We start from the raw sequence: 25,482 nt of genomic DNA on the forward strand, positions 1-25,482 counted from the left end.
CTCACTAAGCATGATCTTTTCCAGCTCCATCCAAGTTGCTGCAAAAGACATGTGTTTCTCTTTTTTGGTTGCTGAGTAATATTCCATTGTATATACATACTACATCTCTTTTTAATGTACTAACTTGCAAAACAGAATCACAGAATTGGCCTCATTTGGAACCTAACAGTAGCATGAAGCCCAAAACAAACAAAAAGCAGTAAATCTATGTGCAAATCATTCTTGCATTAACAACCACATCCTACATCAAGACACTTAAATACAGGGGAAAACACTAAGGCACACTATAAGTTTATTAATGCTAAAAGACAGTAAGAGACAATGGCATCTCATGACCAGTCTACCAGTACTGAAGTGATGATCTGTACTTTGTAACTTTCCTGGGACTGACAGTCTGTAAGGATGGAAAATGTATTTGCAAGTTGATTGAGAAGAACTGTTTCTTTATAGCAACAGTGGAATAAGGTGACAGAATTTCTAAGGACTCCTGAGAAATTAACAGTTGTCTTTCCAGGCAGACTGTCAGAGAGAAAAAAAATGGAATTTCAACAGCACTGAGATTTTCAAATAGTATCAAAAGTGTCAAATTAAAGAACAGCCTTTCCTAATGCTACATAAATTCATCACTCCTCTTTCAACCCTTAACCACAGTGATAAATCACTGAATATCATTTTAACTATGAAAAACAATTTCACATAAGTCTAGGATTTAGGCATGAAATACTTTTGCTTACAATATAGTATAAGAAGGAACTGATCCCTAAGATTTCCTCCAATCTCTGCCATACACAAATAATACTCAGAGACTGGGCCAAGCATCTGTTGGGTTCCATCCCCAAAGACTGATTTGAGGCAGCCCATATCTCTGATTAATCTCTGATCTATATCACTGTTATTTAAAAATGCTTCATGACTCTAACAGGCAGTCAGGGCTGAGTATCACTGAGTGGTGGAAAGGTTGTGGACTTTGGGGTCTAAGGTTGATTGTGACATCAACAGGTAAGTCTTCTTGTAGATATCACTATTTATCTAAGCATCAGTTTACACATTTGTAAATGGACATGAAAGTAACTACCCAGAGAGTTGAGGGATGATTTGAATTAAATGAGATGAATCAAAAACACAATAGGAGCTCAATATTTCAATGGAGAGCTATTTGCATCTATTCAAATGTATAGCAGCTATGAATACAATCAGCCTTCCAAATATATTCCTCTCCCCTACTCATTTGAATTTCTAGATACTTTTCCTGATCTCTCTTTTTTTGGATGTGCAGGTCAATATAATTATTCCACCTATTTCTCCTTCACCCCTATCAGTGAGGATTTTAGCACCTACCTGATGTTACTAGGAAGGTCATTCTGTAATACCCTTTTGCTATACAAGGCCAATTGTTTAGTTCTTCTTCAAACCAACAGCAACTGTTATCTTAAACGTATCTACCAATTTCTCCCTTTTCTTACTTTAGATAAATTTTGTTATGCCTAGAAAAAAATCTTCTCTTACAGTGTGGCAAATATAAGACTAAGGCACACTATTTAGGTTCTAGAAAGGGGGAAAAAATGGTTATATTAATAAAATCAAGATTAAACTTATGTGTTCCACAAATCTAGAGAAGGAACTCAATTTATGTTGCATGATAAAATATAATATAAACATGCTCTTTTCTATCCATGACATATGGCATGTTCCCTCTTCATCTTATATGAATTTATCACAAGATAGTAAGCAGGATAGAAATGTAAAAATAAGTCAATGTTTTTAGGAGTATAATGAATTCATACTTAAAGTACATTGGTGGATTATTGGTTGAGGTTTCACAATAAATGTATAAACACATCCACACAGGAGGGCACATAGAAATGGTTACTACAGCCTGCTCATAATAGAGGGAAGCTAGAAACAACCCAGTGCTCATCAATGAGGCTTGGACAAACACTGGTGTGTTAACATAGATCAGATAAAATGCTGTCCTGTGCATGATCTTGATCTATATGTACCAATAGAAAAGGAAATTGAAAAAAAAAATTCACACATAAAAAGCCACATATGGAATTTGTTTAAATATATAAAATCTATTGTTTATGATTCCATGTAATCAGTAAGAGTACAAAATTATGAACTAAAAAGTATTAAATTCATGAGAGTGGCTCTCACTGGGACAGGAATAGAAAAGGAAATGTAGGATATTTCTACTTGATTGCAAATTATTTTCATTTCTTTCATTTCGGGTGCCTGGTACCTGGAGGATTGACAAACCCAACTTTATGTTTTCTGAAATAAAAATTAACAAAACCTGAAAGAAAGATGCATTCTCAAAAATAGAATGGTGAACATTGGTTTTGCAAAAATGGTCTTGAATTTGAGTGGAAAGTCTATATAAATAGTAGTAGCCATATTTAATTTACCAATTATGTGTTATTCAAGGATTTTTGTCAAAATTGAAAGAAGCACAGTGCTGGGATCCTCTCACGCTTGATTAGTGAGCTATTTCCTTTCCACACGTATCAGTTCTAAAACTGTCTTCTCAGAATACTCTTTGTATGTCACATATAAAACACCCTTCAAGATGTTGACCAGAAAATCTTAGACATTTCTAAGCTATTGCTGTCACCACATCAACAAGAATGCTGCCTTTGTCCATAGTCAATCATTTAAACAGCATTATTAGTGTTGGAAACAGCCGAGAGACTAATTTCTCCTCACATGGTTCCCCCATACCAGCACTCCCACTTAAAAAATAAGTGTCTGAAATTAAGTGACTCTGGATTATTGTGTCAGTAAAACCATCAGATGCCTTAAGATCCCAAAAATGATTTTCTTTGATACAACAGAGCAAAGTTATTATTTATTAGAACTATCCTCTAGATGTTCTTTCCTTGAAAAATAATTAACTTTTGTTTTACACTGGTTTTAAATATCTGAATGAATATTATGGATATAAAAGACCTAAAGGCATTATGAAGCACTGACAGACACATTATTATGCAAATTGCCTAACTTGATTCAGAACTTCCCATTGTCTTTTGGAGCATAATAGATACACTACTTGGTTGAAGAACAACTGAATCTGTGTTTCTTAGAATCTGTGACCTTGATAGTCACAACAGTGCTCATCTAACCACATGCAAACTCTCTCTTCTGCTCTTTCCTGGAAGGGTGAAACTGGGCAACCAGGATTTCCAGGGTCCATTGGCCCAAAAGGACAAAAAGGAGAATCTGTAAGTATCTTAGCTTTGAGAGAAGAGGAAAAATATCCAAATATATATTTAAAATATGTTTCATAATCAGCCCCAATGATGTACATAAAGCTGCTGCCATGGTAAACAAAAATAAATCAGGTATTTGAGCAAGTTTTCTTTATGAGATGCTAAGTTCTGTATGTGTACTAGCTTACTTTTAAACAAATAGAAGATAGGCTATTATTATCCCCATTTTTCAGATGAGGAAACTAAGGCAAAGAGAAGTTAATTAACCTGCCCAAGGTCACAGGTTAGTAAGTCATGAATCACACCCAGGTTGGTTTATTCAAGAGCCCAGGGTTTCAAAATCATTAAGCTGGGCCCTCCCTGGTGGTGCAGCAGGTTAAAGCACAGCACTAAGAAGCTAACGCCACTTCAGCATGAGTTCCATTCCTGCCCCAGAGGTGACACACAAGGCACAGCCGACTTCTCCTGACCCGCCTGCTGCTCCCCTCAGCAGTGCACTTCATTGATCTGACAGTTCTGCTTCCTACTTTGTCTCTGGTGAATCCTCTCACTGTACCTGCACCTCTGGCCTATAACCCAGTTCTATATGCATAAATAAATAAATCTTTTTTAAAAATCACTAAGCTTTCCTACTATAATTAAAAGTTCTAGCTAAAACGAATAATAAATCCACTATAATTAAAGACTGAGCTAATTTATCTCCCAAATTAAATGTTTATCTCTCTGCTAAAACAACTGTTCTCAGTATGCTTTCCAGAGTTATTTTTCTTTCTTAAATTCGGTAAGATCAATGTGACTTCTCAGCCACTTTCTTTTAAGACTTAGGTCTTCTAATGAAGAAAAAAAAAAAACCTACAGTGTCATTTATATTCAAGTAAGACTATCTAAAGCTATCAAGTGAATACAAGTTATAAAAGTATCTGTTCTTTTAAATTTGCTAAAAAAAAAAACCCCTCAAGAATCAGTCTTAACAAATAAATTTTTCATTTCTGTTTTAAAATCTATGGTGATGGCATATTGGTGAATTGTTGGTGGAAGTCCATAGGGACTTGAGGTGAAAAATGTACAAAATGAAGAAGGATATGATATATATACATAATTGTTAAAAATTAATTTTTTGAAAAAAGTTAAAAGACCATAAAGATGCAATTTTTCTTTTTTAAAAGATTTATTTATTTGTGCATACAGAACTGGGGTACAGGCCAGAGGCTCAGGGGTGGCAAGAGGCTTCACCAGAGACAGAGTGGGGAGCCGAACAGGCAGATCGATGAAGTACACTGCTGAGTGGAGCAGCGGGCGGGTCAGGAGGGGTCTGCCACGCCACGTGGTCACCTCCCGGGCAGGCGGGAGTCCAATTCATGCAGAAGTGGCTTCAGCTTCCCAGTATGGTGCTTTAACGCACTGCACCACCAGGGAGGGCCTAAAGATGCAATTTTTAAAAATCACTTTTACCCCTTTTCTTGCAAGAGTGAATAAGGGATATTGGTTTACAGGGAGTAATGAATGAGAGGTCACTAACTTGCCTACATGCCAAATAGAAACAGTATAAAAGTATTTAAAAGTACAAAGCCAACTTTTCCCTGTACTTCAGCTTTTAAAATTGGGCATCTTTAGAAATGACAGTAGTTTTTCAGGTATCTTTAGAAACATTGCTGTTATAGATTGCTGCAGTTTCCTCTACCTTCAGGTGCCACTCTTGCTCTTAGTATCCATTCCAGACCTACCTACATGACTGTAACCAACTGTCCAATGGTTTGTGCACCTGAAACACATAAGGACCAAACATTAAATGCCATGCGAAAGGTTTTTTGGTTTTTCTTTTTGTTTTTATCAAGATGGTGCTAAGAAAGGGACTTGGGAGCCCAAACTCAAATTCAGCAGGGCTTTAGGGTTTTATAGGAGAAGATACAAACTAGCATCTGAGAAAAGAAAGTTTAGTTATTTGAGGAACCCATATAAATCAGCAAGTGGTTTCAGGACCTAGACATCCTGACTTGAGGAAGACCATTTACTTCAACAACTGCAGAGTTGTTCCTTCTATTAACAGCTGGTTTCCCTAAAACAAGCTTCTTAGTCAAGGCACTGGATCTGGAGACAGGACAGACCTTAACCCATAACCTGCAGTAGTTAATATATTTACCTAATACTTGAATTCTTGTGTATCATATCAGTTACAAGGAACAGCGTTGAGGAAATGCCCAACTTAGCATTTTCAGGGATGACTAAAAATATCAGGTGTCCTCAGTTCCAGCCTGCTGGTACTGTCCCTTCCAGTAACTCCATACTTGTTGGCATCTCTTGTCACATCTTAGCTGCTTCTCTAGGTCTCTACTGTCTCTCCTCCAAGCTTGAACACTGACAGGCACCTTCTCTTTATTTCCACGTGGCAGATGGCAGACCTGGCAGTGAGATTTACTAAAATTCCATTGAAAAAGCAGTTACTTAAAGAGTCCAAATTAGAAACTTTTAGTGAAGTAGACCCAGACATCTCAAATGTAAATGCATACTTGAATCACCTAGGGATCATTTTGCAATGCTGATTATAGCTCAGAGGGTCTGAAGTGATACCAGAGAAGCTGCATTTCTCACAGCCTCTCAGGTGGTGCTCTTGAGGTTGGACCATGGACCATATGCTTTCAATACAAGTTTGAATGATCTCACAACTCCAGCAGACTTCCTCTGGCTTTCTCTCATACCACTAGTATTTGAGGTTGGGGAGAAGGGGGTAAAAGGAAACAGCCCATCTACCCCACTACCCTAGATGAAACTACCTTTAGCCTTCTCTGCCTGACCCAGGAGAGACAAAACTTCTTTTCCTTTTAACTCTTCTTTCTGATTCCTTCTTAATCCCTTAATTATCTGCCTCCCTTTGCTTCCTTCTTCCTTATCCTTCCATATAACACACACACACACACACACACACACACACACATTTTACTTTATTATACAGAACAACACAGCTTATTCTATTCTTTCTATTCCAGAACAAGGTCTGGGTTTAACTTTGCTTAATAATCAGAAAGTAAAAACAAAACAGCCCTCATCCAAATTTGAATTCTGAACTTGAATGTTAATATTCAAATGGTGGTTTGCTCCCACACAGGACATTTAGAATATGTTGAGTGAGATGTGGAACATATCAGAGCTAAAATATTTTAAGGAGACCATTTTATAGATAAGGGAAAATATTCTACGAAGCAATGATCCACGTTGCAATTGTTGGAGCTAGTCTAAATATGAAGTCCCTGGACAACTAGGCTACTGTTTTCTTTTACTACCAGTTACTTTAGACAGTGAGGCTTTACGATGTCTCTAAATAAGAAATGACATAAGCAGGGTGATAGAAGCAGGAACAGCATTTGTATAGACAAAGTGACTCATGGCTCATTTTTGTTAATATCTTCTCCTGTCTTAAAATCAAATTGATTTTTAGAATTACAATGTAAAAATAAGAATAAAATAAAAACCTACCTAATATATAAATTGTAATAAGATGTAATCATGTTAGAGAGATATGTTGGGCATATCAATCAGGATAAGTTTTGTTGCGGTAAGTAACAAATTAACCCTAAAATTTCTGTGACTTAGCAAAATAAAAATCTCTTGTTCTTGCTTATGTGTGCATGTCCAGCAAGATTTAGTGGGGAGAAGGGGTGTTCTCCTTATATTCTCCTTAATATTCACTTACCAGTATTCACTTACCAGGCTGATTACCACCATGGACCTGTCCATCTGCTGTACACAACTTTCTCCATCACCTCTGCAGGGAAGTGGGATAGGGGAATCTTTAATGGGCTTCTCACTGTGCCAGCCTGCAAGAGACATGCGTCACTTCTGCTGACAGTTCATTGCCAAAACTAGCTACATGGCCCCCATAACTGCAAGGAGTGGGTGAAATTGGGCCAGAAGGTGAACCCCATTGTTCCTAGCATACAAAAGTTAAACAAGCACATTGTCCCTAGCACACAGAGCACAAAAAGCACAGAGATTTAGTAGCCACTTATCTCCCAAGATGATTTAAGAGAACAGCAGTCCTAAGAGGCCCTATGAGAGTAGTTCTATCCACCAGAATGATTGTCAAACCTTCTCTTGACTTTCATAAACAAAAAAAAAGTTTTTAAATGTGTGGTTTTCAATTTATTGTTAACCCATTCAATTACCAATCAATCCAAATAGGCTGAGCAAGGAAAGCTGAAATTGAAGTCAGGCTGCCAAGGTTTAAATCCTGAACAGTCTCTACTGGCTCTGTGGCCTTGAAACTTCTCTGTACCTCAGTTTCCTCATCTGTAAATGGATATGCTAATATCACCAATTAACACATGAGGATTAACTAGTTAATATGTATAAAAGGATTAAATTAGCCCTTTGTACACTATAGGAATTCAGTAAATACTAGCTATTATTATTGTACCTGTATGACTATATTCTTTAACTTAATAAACTTTCTGGGCACCACCACTGTATACCAGAAATGCCGTGATAGTTGAGATGTACTATATCCCTGCAATACAGAATTTACAACCTAGATTAACAAGGAAACATTAAGTGGGCAAATGCTATTTCACAGGAAATAATACAGTTAATCAGAACCTTTCTAAGCCTCTTTTCTCAGGCTTGAAGTGGGACAGTAGCTTTCTTGTAGCATTGTTAAAAACATTTAGTGAGATCATGTAGATATAACATCTAGAACAGACACTAACAGGAGTAAGCTTAAGGCTGAGATTGTACTGTTAGTATACAGTGACAATGGAAAAAGTATCATTTAACAAGAGGTACCTGCTCAAAGCTGGTATCTTCCCTAAAATCTTCATATATGCACACAGCAAGAACCACCACCAGTTTTATGGACAGGTACTGTTATTTATCCAGTAATTAACCCCTTCATATGATTTTTATTAAAATACTGATTTAGTAAAGTATCTCAAGCAATGACTTTCTATTTTTAAGCATTAACTTAGCAGTCAAAGTTCAAGTGAATATCCATTTATCACTCATCATCCTTACATCCATTCTACTGTGATTGCATAAATGTGTGTGATCATCCTCTGTATGGCCCTTGCAAGAGGATGCTTAGACAGTGGACAACCTTCCAATTTCTCAACTATTCAGGATTCTCAGACTATCAGAATGATTACTGTATTGTTCATTTGGGAATATGAACTAGTTTTGGAAATATTTCTCATTGTGCTTCCCTTAAGCTGCAAGGCAAACTGCATGCACTCTGAATCACTTTAGAGGTTTGCTAGCAATGCAGGTCTGAATTTGGCCTGAAGAATTTATTCACATCCAGTTTTTGGAAAGTTTATCTCCAAAAGTATTTAGAATTGATTCTGTTTTCTACCCTTTTTCCTAGGGGGAACCTTTTACAAAAGGTGAAAAGGGAGATCGAGTAAGTAGATGTTTTATCACTATCTGGGGTTTTCTGCTTCATTGATTTCCTTCTCTCTGATTTCTAGTATGTTTACTTTGGAGTCTAATAGATTTGATAAAATCAGCTCTCTGAGCATTTTACTTTTCCCCCTGTGAATTTTATTTTGATCAATGAGAAATTTTAAACCTTGTTAGGTTTTGTCATGTGATACTTTTACATTCAGTTCGTGGAGCATAACTTTTCCATAACTCATTGCTCTTAGTGATTTTCCAGAACTCATTGCTATTAGTGATTAGATATGAATGTTGGGAAAGATCCACTTAGGATATCTGAAATACAAAATGAAAACACAACATATAATTTCTTTGAAAGATTGTGTTAATGATGTAAATTGAATTTATCAAGCAGGATGATTCTATTAAAAGAATAATTAATAAGTTATGGAAAATATAATAACCAACTCATTACAACCAAATAGATTTTTTGTGTGACCTTAATTTTCTGTTTGTTTTTCATTGAATACATACACCTGATTATATAATCACCATGACAGATCAATTTAAATTCTACTTTTTCTTTTCTTCCTTCATCTGAAGTTATAAAAATGTCAACAAAGTAATAAAATTCAGTGATCACTAGTACAACATTACTACAGGGTCAAAGTAACTTTTTTGGGGGGGAATCATTATTAAAGAAAGAAAATGAATTATTTTTACTTCCTAACAATAATATTCTAAATCATGTCTTAGAATGAACCCTCCTTGACTTTATCATATCTTCCGTAATTTCCTTTATTGTATGTTAATTAGTAGAAATTCAAATGAATGGCAGCACTAGAGATGCACACCTCCTCTGAATTTAAGGATTACTTATATGTTGAATACTTTACTTACAGGGAGAGCCTGGGATTATAGGACCACAGGGGATAAAGGTAATTTCTTCATGTCTTTCCATTATATCTTCAAACCTAATGAGATTGTGAAAAGTCGCATCACTATTTCACTTTTCATCCCATGTGCAGGGTGAACCTGGAGATCCTGGTCCCCCTGGTGAAATAGGAAGCCCAGGATTAAAGGTATATAATAATTTTCTGAGATAAATTAGCGGGGTGCAGGGGGGATGAAGTTACAACCTTTAACAAGGTACTGGGGTATGCCATTTATTTTCTTCACCGATGTTCTCGGAGACTTTATCATGCTTATAGGTGATTCTCTCCAACCACACCCCCGACCCAATTGGCTACATTAGTACTACACACACAGTAACTGTACCATTTGGTTTGAAATAGGATTTTTAAAGTTTTTTCAGAGCATATTCACAGTAGTGCCCCTCAAAGCTTTAGGAGTAAACAATGAGAACTAAATCTGTGACTCTGAGCTACATTTTAGTTGATTTAAACTGATTTAAGACTCAGTTTCTAAGCCAAAATTATACAGCTCTGAGATGCATGAGTTCCCCTGATAGGATTTCTCAATTGTCCCCAGAAAGACAAGCTATTGGATGGTGCGGAAGAGACAATGTAGTGTTCTCACCAATGAGCAAGGCAAGTATTCAGGCCTTACCTGCTGGTAAAAACAGAACCACTTAAATGGCAACATCTCCAAACTATCTTTGAAACCCAAAGCACATTTCAGGAATACACAGAGAAGGTAGGATGGAAGATAGTCTATCTTTCTATTGATAAAGGTCATACCATGTTTTATATATATGTGTGTGTGTGTGTGTGTGTGTGTGTGTGTGTGTGTGTGTGTGTATGTACTATCTAATATTTTTAATTTAAGTACCCATTACCTTCTATTTTAGGGTCAGCAAGGACCTGCAGGAACTATGGGACCCAGAGGACCACCGGGAGATATTGTATGTATCTACTGACACTTGAGTCTTTAATATTTGGAAATTAAATGGAAACTGAACTATGCTTTAAAAAATGTTGACATCAGTTCATGTGACTATGTGCTATCACATTCCAAAGACATAAGATATTTCTATCACTAAAACTGATCACATATGAAATCAGGGCATTGGGAATGCTAATGTCTTCATATATTCATGGGAGGTTCTTTTGAATCTCATAAGGCTAATGATGAGTTTTTGGAACTTGTTAATTAATAACGCTAGATATTCTGGTCAGTAATGTATCAACATTAGAGGAGACTGGAAACATTAAAAGAAATAAGGAAAATCAAGATAGGAAGCAAGTATTTCCATTGTGCATGACTTCTTTTCAATTATCCATCCAAAAACAAAACACTTCCAAAGATTCTGCTGTCGTTTTTGTGAGCCTATGAAAAGAGCAAATCTCTTAGCTGGAACTATTTTAAAATGCAGTGAAGAAAGGTACTTGGGTTGCATTAAAACCTAGCTTTAGTGGACTCACTACACACACACACACACACACACACCTCGATCCACCTTCTGGTCAATCTTTTGTCCCTTGGACAATCTTCCTAACTTTCTGACAACCTGGGAGTCAGAATTCACTGTCAGTTGCACTTGAACTTAATGAAAAGATGTTTCCTCCTAACTCCAGGAGAGACTAATCTCTGGCCACAACTCATGTTCCTTCTCTACAGCTGTTAAAGTCTCTCCTTTCTTCATTACCTAAGGAACAACCCCATTATCTCTTCCTTTATTATTTATGCTCCATCATTGAACTTACCAAAGTCTGTCTTTGAGTGTACTTGGTCATTTTGGTACTCCAGACGTTTAGTTCCCATGGCAAAATTGTTTGCTTGACATGTAGTGGATGCGATAAGATGCCCAAGAAGCCTAAGAAAGAGTGGCTAGAGCTAAAAATGTGACTGAAATAAAAAACAAACAAAGGGCCACAGTTTTCAAAAATAGTAAATTCACAGTTTCCTATTTACCTCATTATCCTTCTGAATCTTAATGTGATACTACTGACTACTGTCCTTCCATCCCTTCTTGGCAATAGTATGGAAGAGGCATTTGGTTCAATTCTGTTTGATTTAGTTGCTTTCCTATTACATCTTGTTGACTTTTCTTGAAGAAACAAGTCACATTTTTACTAATGTTTTCCCTAACAAGTCAAAATCAATCGTTTCCTAAACAGCGCATATGTTAAAATCCTTACCTCCACAGATAGAAATTCTATATAAAAAGAGCTGTTCTACTTGCTTTTTCCCTTTTATTCTAGGGATTGCCAGGAGAACATGGTATCCCAGGAAAACAAGGCATTAAGGGAGAAAAGGTATTGGCTCCATTTTAGCTGTTTTCATATTTTTAAAAAATAGATGGGAGGAAGAGACAGGAAGTGGAAGGATGACAATAGTGCCAGAACTGTGCCGGGCAGAGACTGTCATATAAACAGCAGTGTGAATGGTGCCCCTGAACTTAAGCGTCATGGCAGCCCTGGTTCTGGCATAGAAATATAAGGTGACAAAATGAACTAACTTAGAGATGAAAATCTCTGTGCTCAGAAAGCCTTTTTCAGCACAGCTCCCAACTCTGTTATAGACATAAGTCTCACAATCTTTCAGGACCTATTTCCATAATGTCTACATGGAAATAGTGCATGTAATCTTACTTAAAAAAGCACAAAGATGATCTAAGGAGCTGTATGTAGATATATGCACTTGTGTGAATATATTTACACTTGCCTATGTTTTATGATACAGCTATGCTTATTGTAATGTAACTTACTACAAAATCAAAATGTATTTGATATAATCAGAACAGTGCCTGGCATGAATTGGCACTCAATAAATAATGCTGAATGAGTGAGTGAGTGAATGAATGAATGAATGGAGGAAATGAAATTTGACAATTTAAAACAGTGGAAACTTACTTTTACACCTTCTGCCATGAGCTGAGCAATGAAATAAATAAGACTCTTACCTTGTTTTCCTCAGGGCGAGCCAGGTGGGATTATAGGCCCTCCTGGACTTCCAGGTCCAAAAGGTGAGGCTGGTCCTCCAGGGAAAAGCCTGCCAGGGGAACCAGTAAGTACCAGCCCTTTTACTAATACTTCTCTAAAAAATCCATTATGATTTATGTGTCCCTAGATTTAGATCACAAATGTAGAAAACAGCTTAGGTGTTCATCAGATGTCTCATTTCAAGTAAAGCTACCTTTTATTTTAACATATACCATATCTATAACTTATTGAAATTGTATTTTTCCAGTTCTTTATATTTTTATAGAAAAAGATTTATTCAAGTAAGATACGAACATGAAACAGTTTTTGAGTTATGATTTCTAAAATGCCCTTAGCCTTTTTAAAAGTGTTTACTTTCTTTGTTTCCTTAAGGGATTAGATGGAAATCCTGGAGCACCTGGTCCACGTGGGCCAAAGGTATAAAAATATTATAGACAATTGTTAAATAACTGATAATTATCATAACACCATTGGGAAAAAATTGAGCCTTGCACTGATGGAAGCATCTCCTTGCATAGGGTGAAAGAGGACTGCCAGGGGTCCACGGTTCTCCAGGTGACATAGGTCCTCCAGGGCTAGGAATTCCTGGCCGAACAGTAAGTGAAGTTCAGTTGATTTCTCGAAACCTTGTTGATTCCAACACTGTGAAACAAAATACAGTGACAAATTTGAGTATTCAAAAAGGTCAGGGAGGAAGTGCAAATTAATACTAACCAAAAGGAGCATATTAATAGGCACTGAGGTTACATCACTAATCACAAAGAAGGAGAACACTCACTGTTTATTACATATGCTGGTCACATACACTAATTTTGGATTAGAAGCAAATTTATATTCATTTTTGGTTCTCATCTATATATTGAAAGGTATAAATGCATGCTTAAATTATGATGTAAATTATAAGAATGACTAATTTGTAATTTTATATATTATTGTTTGTTTTAACTATAACAAGTAATAGTTAGTGAATAAATATTTAAGCAGCATCTGAAAAATAAATGATAGAAAGTATTTTTAATGGCCAGTTTTTAGGCAGGTTTTTATATATAATAATAGGGTTTTTTTGTTTTGTTTTTTGTTTGTTTTTTTTTTTAAGATTTATTTATTTATTCATACAGAACTGGGGTACAGGCCAGAGATGCAGAGGATGAGAGGATTCACCAGGGACAGAGTGGGGAGCAGAACAGGCAGATCTACGAAGTACACTGCTGAGGGGAGCAGCGGGCAGGCCAGGAGAGGTCTGCCACGCCATGTGGTCACCTCCGGGGCAGGCAGGAATCTTCATGTGGAAATGGCTTTAGCTTAACCTGCTGCGTCACCAGGGAGGGCCCAATAGGCAGTTTTTAATGTGTTTTAACTACACAGAGTCTAGAGCAGTATCTGAATAATTTGCACAGAATACACACTTATGAGATAACTTATTTTCTATAAAAAACATTTTAAGGGCCCTCCCTGATGGAGCAGCGCGTTAAAGCACGGCACTGAAAATCTAAAGCCACTTCCGCATGAGTTCGATTCCCACCTGCCCCGGAGGTGACCACAGGGCGTGGCAGACCTCTCCTGACCCACCCGCTGCTCCCCTCAGCAGTGTACTTCCTAGATCTGCCTGTTCTGCTCCCCACTCTGTCTCTGGTGGAGCCTCTCGCCACCCCTGAGCCTCTGGCCTGTACCCCAGTTCTGTATGCACAAATAAATAAATCTTAAAAAAAATTTAAAACTTTGGAACAAGAGAGTATGGAAATAAATGATTTCTTTAATGGCATAAATATAGGAAATTAGCTTTATAATAAAGTTACCATGAGAAGGTATGAACAGTGAGTGCTTACTCTGTATATGATCGATGTTTGATTTACAGGACAAAAATGTAAAAAATCATTGATGATGGGAGATCAAACAAGTGAAAATGTAGATCAGGAAATCATTGGAGGAGAGAAAAAAGTTGAAGCAAAAAAAATGTTTTTAATAACTAAAGGATACAACATTGAAAGGGAGCAACAAGTAGCTTTCACTATAACAGTAACATGAATATGTATTTTTGAAAATATGAAAGGAGACATCTGAAAGCAGTCAGCTGCTGAGAAGCCAGCTCCTTGCTGCTGTGGCTTGCCCACTTCTCATTCAGTCGTCCTTGGTGATGTGGTGTAGTAGTACCAAGGTGGGTAGGCTCACTGGTAACCCAGCCACCTTTTAGTTAACCTGAATTCCAATTCTCTACGTAACTCATGTTTGCCTTCTTTGCCCTATCATTGAAGATTGGTTTTGGCAATTTCTTTAGAGAAATGACACAATGAAACAAGCAGAAAGGAAAGGAACCCTGTGCTAGTCACCTCTGTGGACCATCAGTTTCTGAACAGATAGAATTTGTATTGTTTGTTTATATATTGAAGGTGATGACTGAGACATTCCAGGTCTCTGAGCAAAGCCCTATTGATATTTGTAGGCATAGGCTTCTGGTTAAGTGTCTACCATCCAAAAGTTTTGGCTCACTTTTCAAAGTTCTCAGTGTGCATGATAGAAAGTCCTATTGTGCCACTAAGTAAATTACAGTATTTAACCCTTTACTTCACTTTAGCAATTTATGGATATGCCTGCCAGGATTCTAATCACTGAATCTCATTCTACTTAGGGCTCCCAAGGACCAGCTGGAGAGCCAGGTATTCAGGTGAGCTACTTAACTAAGTTATTTGGTGCAACAACTCCAGCTTGCTTGCTTCAAGGAAATTACTGAAAGTCCTCAAAAGTAATTATTTTTCTCCATTTCCCAGGGCCCTCGAGGTCTCCCTGGGTTGCCAGGAACTCCAGGAACACCAGGGAATGACGTAAGGACTACCTTCACCTATCCCTGTAACACACCTTAATCTGCACCTGTGTGCATGAACAAAGATTTGAATATGATGCTTTTGTTTCCAGGGAGCTCCAGGAAGGGATGGAAATCCAGGTCTGCCAGGCCCCCCAGGTGACCCGGTATGTGGACAGACTGTGCCTGATTTATGTATCTTTAATGCACCTAGAAGTCAAACAGCCTACCAAGCAAGTTTTACTGTCCAGAGTAATTAGAATGCTCAGTGACTGCTTGGTGATTTTGTTTATCCCCATTATTTTGTAGAGAGAAAAAAAATTCAAACTGCGTCAGCATTTTCTTGTATGTGATGAATACTTATTTCCTAAGGGTATAATTCAGATGTACAATTTTGCCCCAGGCTAAGCCTTGGCATATAATGTCTCAATCCTGTGGAAAATTGAATTAAAATATATAGCCACAATTTCTGTTCTTTCTAATGCTTGTGACTGAGTGAATTTCATTTTTCTAAATGAAAGTTTATAGGTAACTTACAACATGATACATATCCATTGATCCTATGGCTCTAAAATCCTGAATTAATTAAATTACAAAAACTGACTTGAGTAGGCTCTTTTAAAATGTGTTTAGGCACTAAATGTGTGTTCCAAAGTTTAATTTTAGGTTAAACCTTGTTCTGAGCAACAACAAAATCTCTTTAAATAGCCTTAGAATTGGCACTTATAATTTGAGAGTCCATATGGTACATGGCATTGTATTAAGAGATTTGTATAATAAAATCCAAATCTGGCCCCTCAGTTCTAAGCCTCACAAATCCTTCTACCTCCCACACTCTTTGGGCCTTATGTGTTTTTACAAGCTATATGCAGAGGCATATTTGACCTTATTTTAATCCCACTGCTGAGGGAATCATTTGTGCAACATCTGGGAATCTTGCAAAATGGTACTTGGGATTATAGTATCCCTCTGAAAGGATATTTTAAAACATGAGGCCAGAACACTGGCCGACTTCTGTTAGTATCTTGTCTTGTCCATCACCTAAGCTATATCTAGACTCCTTTGAACTTCAGTGAAAAGTAACTTGAAGTCAAACTTATCCTATATTTTTCATGTTTCTCATCAGCTTAGTACTTTGCTTGGCAGAGGAATAATTTCTTTTTAAGAAGTGATTTCCCTTTGTGTATTATTTAGAGCCAATAATATGTTTGGATTGGCATTAAAGTTGCCATGTCATGAAAATATAAACAAGATGTAGATTCAAGACAATGACATATGCATATTTGCACATACTTGGTAAAAGAATAGTAAATATTTCTCAAAAATCTCATTTCTTCTGGTAAGCCAGCCATTCTGACAGTGAGGCTTTTAGAAACCCCCTAACAAATTTCAGCCAGTCTGGCATTTAAGGAAAAGTATCTACACTGTATTGTATGTTTGTCTTTCACTGTGTGCATACATATATATATATAGAGAGAGAAGTAAATGAATGTATTTTTTTTTCTCCTTAACCACAGATTGCACTGCCTCTCTTGGGTGACATCGGTGCCTTGCTCAAGGTACTCTGTTGCTATGCAAGAAATTCTGTGTTAATTTCCAGCAAAAATAAAAAGGAAATCTTCTCCAGAAATTGAGCTAATTGCATATCCTGAACTAAAATTCAGTTTTTAAATGGCAGAACCTATTTAAGCAGAAAATGGAACATATTTCTTTATAAATGTTATGCCATTTATACTAATCCCTCCGCTCTCTTCTTTATCTTCCTCTCATTGTGGGTATGAAGGAAGAGAGTGGGAGAATAGCAATTCTGAGATGAGCTACAGGGACGAAATGATGTCATTGATGCCCTTGAGTTTATCATGCTCTCTTCTGGAAAAACAGTTCTCTCTCCATGGGTGTTGACCCACCCTGGCTCTCCACTGTGAAACCTTACTGAATATACCCTGGCCAACCCCAGGATGAACACCAGCCAGTGCTGCTCAATAAACAGCTAGCTTGCAAGTATGACTTTTGATGTCATAGGATTTTACAAAGTGAACTGTAAATCCCAAAGCTGACAATTGGCCTAAGACCTGTTACTCTGTTAAATAAGAATTTCTCTACTTAGTATCCATCAAGAGGGAATTAACATAGCTACTTATTTTTTCCCTCAGTTACTTACCTATACTTAATTTGTTAAGCCGATGGGGGGAAATAATACTAGAATCTGTGTAAAGTTATGAATTTGTATGTTTCTTCAAGATTCACTGAGATTGAGTGAATCCAGATAAAAATCTGTCCTTTCACTTCATTCTCAAACTTTCTGTGCTTTCTCCATCAATATATGAATGGAGAGTGTATGTATATGATGTGTATGTGTATACACGCATGACATGTGCACATGTCTTTATGTATTTTCTTTTACATTCCTAGCATTTAGCCCAGCAGTTTGCTCAAAGATTTGCATAATAGTCAGGAAGCAGGAATATTTACTGAATTGAATTTTTTTAAAAATCAAGAATTCTAGTATATGTGTTTGATAGATGATTAAAGTGTTAATAAGTAGATATGTAAGTCTGAATTTAAATATAAATATACATTATAATGGTTTTTAATAACTTCAAAAGCCAATATATGTCAGAGGAGAATATGTATAAGGAGTGTCAGGAGGATTTTAAACTTTTAAGTTACAAGTACCTATACCACTTACTGCTTTACTTTTATCAACTCACTTCATCTTCACAGCAATTCTGTGAGTGAAGGCTGTGGGTGATAGTATAGCCATTTTATAGACAAGGGTCTGAAGTGCAAGTAGTTAAGTATCTTGCTCAGTCATCACAAGTAAGTATAACATTGACACAGGTCTTACGATAATCACTCTTAGGTTCTTTCCATGAGCAGCAGTGTTAAAAAAAGGCAGTTACAGGAGTTACATGTTCCTTGGGATTATATAAAAATAAAAAGTTTATACACTTAAACAAAAAAATTAATCCTGATAGAATAGACAAAACAGCCTATTCAAAGACAAAAAGGCTGTGAATCAGCTCTAATAGGGAGAGGAACCAGTGGGCCAGGTGTCCCAGAAGTAGAATAGATAATTTCTCCAGGGCAGCATTCCTCTAGTGAACGTGCTCCACTGTTGTTCTAGTCCTTGAATCATCTCACTAAGACTCTGTGTCCCAGGAGAACAGACACAATTACACATAATAGTCCCACCAAACTGCTTTTAATAGAAGGGGAACACCTGTAGTTCCCCGAATCAAAGGCTACACACAGGAATTTAAATTGGGCAATGACTCTGTTACACCAAAACATTAATGTGATATTAGAGCCTGATCTTATTACTAACACATTAATTCTCCTTCTCTGTCTTGAGTCTTTAGCAAACTTAGTCATCCTGTTTTGTGCTTTCAAAAATATCTTTGAAGTTTTGAAAAAAATACTGACACAATTCAGACCTAAAGGAGATCCCTTCAAAGACCTTCCTTCAGGTTAATCTGTGAATCAATCTCTCTTTGAATGAGATTTATGTTGGCTAATTATTGATGCATCTTTATTCCCTCCATAAAACCTTAAATCCTTTATCTCAAGGACCTTTATAAATCCAGTTTCCTTAATTTACCATTCTGTTGACCCTAACATAAAGAAAATGAGGTCATTTTTTTAGAAGTTACTCTTAGAAAATTCTACTGAGTCAAAAAGATTATCATTTTTTTGTTTTATTAAAACAATCAGTTGAACAAGTCATTCTAAAATGTTGCCATGTAGTGTCATGCCAAGTTTTGTTCTGTATTGGTCTGCCACATTTATATATATGTGTGTGTGTGTGTGTATACACACACACACACACACATATTTGTATATAGACATTTATTCTTTTTATACTTTTTTTTGAAATATGGAACTGTTTTTAGTTCTTGAAACCACAGGCAATCTCTTGTCTTCATAGATATTATTATATATCTATATTATAACTAATATTATATATAACTGTTATAACTAATGGTTCTATAATTATATATGTATTTTTTATTTTTTGTGTAGAAGAACTGTAGGCCAGAGCCTCAAGGGGGGTGAGAAGATTCACCAGAGACAGAGTGGGAAGCAGAACAGGTAGAGCTGCTGAAGTACACTGCTGAGGGCTCCAGTGGGAGAGACAGGAGAGGTCCGCCGCGACATGTGGGTCACCTCCCGGCTGGGGATCAAACTCAGGCCACAGCAGTGATAGCACTAGGCCACCAGGGAGACCCTATAGTGTATTTTTTTAATTCCTCTACCAACACATTAGCTCTAGAAAAAAGACCCCGGTTATAGAATTAGTCTGGAAGGCATTGCACACTCTACTTCCCTTTGATATGTTCCAATTCCAAGAAAGATCATCAAGAAAACTCTTTAACTCAGCACTTTTTAGACAAATTGCCTTAGAAATTCTTCAATACCATGTAAAATTAGTCTTCCAGGAAGCGTATTTTTGCAATCAGATTGATGCTGATATTCACTGGGTCAAAATATTGAACTTGAATAGCCCTGGGCTTTCTTGCCAACTTCTTACCATTAGGGAGTTTAAGTTCCTTTTTTCATGTATAGAATCTTCCCTTGGGTAAAAAGGATGGAAGAATATTGTCCTGCCTTTTGTCAACTTTAAAATTAAACTGTCTCTCCTACTCAGTAGTCCCTATTCTGTGCCTTTCCTGATCATATTCTATAACGATTTATTTTTTTTAAAGCCTTTATGAGGCTCTTCAGACAGCTTTCCTTCAGCAATGTGATAAGAAGTTTATCTTGTGAGCTCAGACACTTAAATTCAAGCCTTTCCAGAACAGCTAAAGGTTACAGAGTAGGGAACGGAAAGGTAATTCCACTTAGATTTCCTATCTGCACTTGGATTTGACATCGAAGTCAAGTCCAAGACACTGAAGTAATTATTCACACATGTGTGCATCCACTGACAATAAAATGTTAGTCAACTGTATGTAGGGTTCTCAAACTAATTTTGCTCTCAAAAGGAGTCATCCTTTTTCATTACTTTTTCTTTCTTTTTTATATTTATTTTTTATTTATATCTTTTGCATCATTGTAAAATTCCCCCATCACTGTACCCCTGAGCCATCACTATAGTTCCTTGTGTTCTTCTTCTTTTTTTATTGCATGAGCTCTGTAATTTTATTGGTTATTTCAAATTTTATTACCACTTTCCTTTTTAAATGTTCTGCTCAGCAATCAAAACTCTGTATTCTTGATTTATGTTATATTTTCCTTATTTATTTGGGATCTTTGATTTAAATGTTACCTTATGCAGGCTTTTAAATAGAAGCTCACCAATATCATAATTATTGTTAGCTTCATAGTTTTCACCTAGTCAAAAATAGTCTTTCAAATTAAAATAAGTTTCTGAAATGGAGTGACATAGTAATGGCTATATTGCTTATCTATGACAAAGATTCAAATAAAATTTCAAAGGTCATCAAGAAAATGTAACATTTATACACTAAAATACTACTCAGCTATAAACAATATAAGATGAAATTATGTTATTTGAACAACATGAATAAACCTAGAGGATGTTATACTTAGTGAAATAAGTTAAATGGATAAAGGCAAACAATATAATTTCACTCATATATGACATATAGAGAAAACAAATGGATGAATAAATGAAACAAATTTTTAGACTATAAGAAAAACTAGTGGCTACTGGAGGGAAGGGGAAAGAAAGGTAGGTAAATGAGGATAAAGTGGTCTATTGATGGTAAAGGATAGAATTGAACTTTTAGTAGTGAACTTTATATAATATAAACATGATTTTTTTTAATGATGCACACCTGAAACATATATTATGATGCACTGTTACTTTAATTTAAAAAAAAAAGTTAAGTGAATCAAACCTCACTTTCAGAAATTACTTTCAGGACTCTCAGTAACTTTATCTCTGTGGTCACTAGAACTTCTGTGGCAATTGCCAAGCCAGTGTCCCTGGACTGAAAAGCAACAAAGGAGAAGAAGGAAGCATTGGTGAGCCTGGAAAGTATGATTCTACATCCACGAAGGTAAGGAGAGGACTGAATACCAGTGGGCCCTGCAGGTTACATGTGGTGCTTCTATTCAGGTCTGTTACTCCTCTGGTCTCTAGGGTGATATTGGACCACGGGGTCCTGCAGGAATCCCAGGCAGAGAAGGACCAAAGGTAAGGAAATATCTCCCATTCTCATGTGTGTGAAAAAAAAGGAAACACTTTATTGTCAAAAAAAAAAAAAAAAAAAGTGCAAGGCCATTTTCAAATGCTGTCATTTATTCATTCCTTGAGTCCATACAAATTGCTTGCTTCTGAGAAGAGATACTTTTGTTCTTCCAAAGATGACAAAATAATAGAGTGTAATTGTCTTTTCAGGGAAGCAAAGGAGAACGGGGCTATCCTGGGATACCTGGAGAGAAAGGTGATGAGGTAAAAGACATTCCTCTGATAATAGAATCTTATCACTTACTTGAATAAACAAAGAGAAAGCATCAGTTTTTTTGGAGCTCATATTTAATACTAAGTCAAATAAACATAAAGACTTAGGTAGATCTTTTCAAACTTTAACACATTTTAAATAATATTATGTTAATGTTTATTACCAGTGGCCCAGTTTATGAGATAAAGAAATTAAAGTACAAAGTTAACATATCATTACTATTTTTTGTTCTCCTGTAGCAGATAATAATCTCAGCTCTCTAAAGATAAAAGCAAGAGAAAAAGGAGAGATATACTGAAAAAAATTCAAAAGTATCCAAAAATAAATTGAAAGGAATGATAGAATACAGCCAAGGGATAAGAGCAGGTCCAAAATTCAGCACAACTTTCCTGAGACGTTACTGTGATAGTCCCAACTTCTGTGACCTTGGTTAGTTTGTGTCTTTGCTCAACTTTCAAACTCTTGGGAGAAAAAAAATTATGAAACAGGTCTAATTGGACTAGGTTAGTTTGGCTGCCCAATTCTAGACTAAGGTTCAAAGTCAAATTTGCTTTTGAGGTGATGGCATAATTTTCTGACTCTAAGCCATGATGATGCTCAGGGTATCATTCTTTTCCTGCATAATTCACATTAACTCTCAGGAAAACCAATTAGGATGATGAATTGTTGTTAGTTTAAGCAGTTTTGATACTAATAATTCTTAATGAAAGTAAGTAAGCCATCTGGCATTTATTAACCTTGATGTTAGTGTAGAAAATCATAATGGTTTAAAGTAGATCCATTTTTTGAGTTAGTTACATTTCACATTATAAATTGTCATCATGTTATGGTTTTTAATTAACATTGATTTTATTTTGGAAAACTGTGATATTGACTTTTTCCCAAGTTAAAAATTAAAGAATAGAGAAATTTAGTATTTATTTTTATTCATAAATAAGACAGTAAAGGTATTTTTTTTTTCAATAAATAAGAGTGGTTGAGGTTTTGACTCTTCATTTTCCATAGCAAAGTTCACTAGGCTCCATGTACAATATTTAATTTTAATAGTCTAGCAGTTTTAACTTCCTGGATTCAAGAGGTAGGCTTTAGAGGTGATTGAGAAGGTAATGACAAAAAGATCAAGAAATAATTGGAATTCAGGTTGTTTATAAGTGATTAAGTTAAATTTATGAGAAGTTAATTTTTATTTATTCCTTTAGAAAACAGCAATCCATTGTTATTATTCCTCCACTTTAGTGTGCTTTTTCTTAAGTGTGGATTCTTTAATACAATGTACACAAAATTGTGCCCAACACTCTTATTATATGGAGAATTAGAGCTGCTCAAAAAGAGAGTCTTCTAAATTTCTTCACATGACATGAATAGTATGAGTAGTTTCTCAGGTAGACCTGAAGTCAATGCAGCCTCAGACAGATGGGAAATAGTAAATATCATCTTGTCTTCTATTTGAACTCAGATAGTACCTCAAAATATATTTTGACTTCTTTAAGTGAGTGAAACTTTGACCACAGCATGTGCATTTCCAATTGGCCAATTAACTAAACTTTTAATATGTAATGTCTAATTGCACAAAATCTCAGCTATCTGTTCTACTGTTAATGGTAAAAAAAAAGAGATAGAGTGACACCCCATCTCTTTCAGGACTTCTAATTATTATGCCTTCATTTTAATCTGATTGGAAACTTAAGAGAAAGGAGTTGCCTGTTTGTTATTGTTCTCAAAACAGTGATGCTATCTTCTATGATTTTTGTAAATGTTTCACAACTCAAAATAACCATTTGTAAAAAACTAATAGAACACATATTCACTTCTCAGAGTGAATTCTTGCTTGGAATGCAGTTCATTCTATAATATTTCAGGATAATAATTAATAAATAGGACATGAAAAATATTGCCAATCATAAATTAGAGCAATGGAAAAATAAATATTCTTGGTAGCAACTGAGATAGAACTAAAAAAATTGAAACGTCAATGCAGGAAAAGAACTTAGGTTCTAATGATCCCTAAATATCTATGCAATAAATTTTAATTTGTATTTTAGTTTGGTACTATATGCTAAATTGACTGTCCTTCTCCTTAATAGTATTTATCTTCTTTAATGACCATCTTGTCTTCTAAAATTATCTTATTGCCCTTTATGCATCCATGGTAACTTTTACCCTTACTACAAAATTTCAGCTTGTTCAGAAAGACTGCTGAGAATGATTTTTTTTTTATTTATGGACTGAGGTTTATTTTAAAGTTTAATGTGGTCATCAAAGGTTAATGAGTCCCATGCTTATAAATTAGACTACTGAAAGACTCACTCAGCATCTCTAGACTGATTCTGTGTTGAACTAAAAGTAGAAAAAACGAATACACATGTACATGCATCTTTTATCTATGTACATGCATCTTTTATCCATGTACATATAGAGAGAATTTTATGGAAATGTGGGCATTTCTAGATAAAGCAATTTGTGATATAACATTTATAATATCCAGACATTTAGAGGTGCCATTCCCAAAGGAAATTTGTTTCTTTTCCAATTATAAACCCATAAACAAGTTAATGATGGTGGTGGGGGTGGGGAGAGACAATACAATATGGTAGTGTGTACTATCTACACAAACACAGTATTGCCAGTGAGGACATCACCGTAAAGGCTGTCTCTTTTCTTTTAACCTTTTATCCTTTTAAGTATTCATAAAATTTTGACCAAGACTATTATTGCATGAAAAATTCCAGCATGTACAAAGAGATTCTCAACTTTTCTTCCCATTGCATTACATGAAGAAATCTGAACTAATATTAGATGGACAAGCCTGGCCATGCTTGATGCTTAATCCCATCAAGGCAGAGACCTTGATTCTGCAGAACCCTGATCTTGTTCCTGCAGAACTCTAGTGAATATGGATGAGGTCATTTTACCATGGCCACTTCACCTACTATTGACTATATATATATGCATATTTCATCATAGTAAACAATTTCATTATAACAATGAATTGTTAAATACAAAAATCATTACTTGGTAAAAAAAATTAAATCCTGAAAGAATGGAGCCATTCAGTCTAGTATTTGACGTGTAATGTCTTAAGTTTATCTAAAATAGCAAAGGGGTATATATTTTTCTGATTATAGAACTTTATTTCAGAATAATTGAGGAATACACAGAAATGTATCTCTGTATTGGCCAGGGAAGACTATTTAATAATCTTTGTATTATAATATGAACCCCCTCATCCACAATTCCAAAGTTCAAAGGCCTCTACAAAACCTCAAAAATTTCCCCAACTTTATAGAAAATTCAGTTGGTGGAAAAATCTGACCTGAGTGCATATGCAGCTGGTCTATTTACCCCCTGTGGTGGGAATATCCTGTTTTACTAGAAATAGTTGTTGAAGTTGCTGTCTTAGGTGCTGTGGAGAGTGTTACAGCATATCCACTATGAGCACTTTTACCCTTATAAAAGTTCTGGAAACTTAGAATTCTAAAACACAATGTTTAAGTTCTTATCTCTCATAATGAAGTGCCTTTATAATTTTAAGTAGTGTGGCCCCCTACTCTGTGTAACATTTCATAACTTATTTTTTCATGTTACCCAACAATTTTCTGAAACATTTTAATAGTTGTAAAATATTTCATATTATGGATTTTATGTAATTTATTTAATAGCAAACTTTTAAATGAGCACAAATAATTACACTACCAGTTAATCTTGCCAATTCTTCCTTGAATATGTAAGTCTCTGCATCTTAAACCCCATCCAGTATAATCAGCATTATTGTACAA

At 35.7% G+C, this 25,482-nt stretch overlaps 1 protein-coding gene across 1 annotated transcript in view; it reads left to right on the top strand.

The window, feature by feature from the left end:
• COL19A1 (collagen, type XIX, alpha 1) overlaps nucleotides 1–25,482 on the top strand; it is a 288,872-nt gene that overhangs the window by 224,501 nt on the left and 38,889 nt on the right. The window contains exons 18-33 of the mRNA XM_004674041.1: nucleotides 3,159–3,221; nucleotides 8,563–8,598; nucleotides 9,476–9,511; nucleotides 9,602–9,655; nucleotides 10,384–10,437; nucleotides 11,738–11,791; nucleotides 12,453–12,542; nucleotides 12,851–12,895; nucleotides 12,997–13,074; nucleotides 15,105–15,140; nucleotides 15,244–15,297; nucleotides 15,389–15,442; nucleotides 16,793–16,834; nucleotides 21,197–21,301; nucleotides 21,385–21,438; nucleotides 21,643–21,696. Coding sequence (XP_004674098.1) covers nucleotides 3,159–3,221; nucleotides 8,563–8,598; nucleotides 9,476–9,511; nucleotides 9,602–9,655; nucleotides 10,384–10,437; nucleotides 11,738–11,791; nucleotides 12,453–12,542; nucleotides 12,851–12,895; nucleotides 12,997–13,074; nucleotides 15,105–15,140; nucleotides 15,244–15,297; nucleotides 15,389–15,442; nucleotides 16,793–16,834; nucleotides 21,197–21,301; nucleotides 21,385–21,438; nucleotides 21,643–21,696 — 909 coding nt within the window. The remainder of the gene's footprint in view (nucleotides 1–3,158; nucleotides 3,222–8,562; nucleotides 8,599–9,475; nucleotides 9,512–9,601; nucleotides 9,656–10,383; nucleotides 10,438–11,737; nucleotides 11,792–12,452; nucleotides 12,543–12,850; nucleotides 12,896–12,996; nucleotides 13,075–15,104; nucleotides 15,141–15,243; nucleotides 15,298–15,388; nucleotides 15,443–16,792; nucleotides 16,835–21,196; nucleotides 21,302–21,384; nucleotides 21,439–21,642; nucleotides 21,697–25,482) is intronic.

The sequence above is a fragment of the Condylura cristata genome, unplaced genomic scaffold (genome assembly GCF_000260355.1).
Source record: "Condylura cristata isolate star-nosed mole 26May11 unplaced genomic scaffold, ConCri1.0 scaffold00001, whole genome shotgun sequence".
Taxonomy (NCBI): Eukaryota; Metazoa; Chordata; class Mammalia; order Eulipotyphla; family Talpidae; genus Condylura; species Condylura cristata.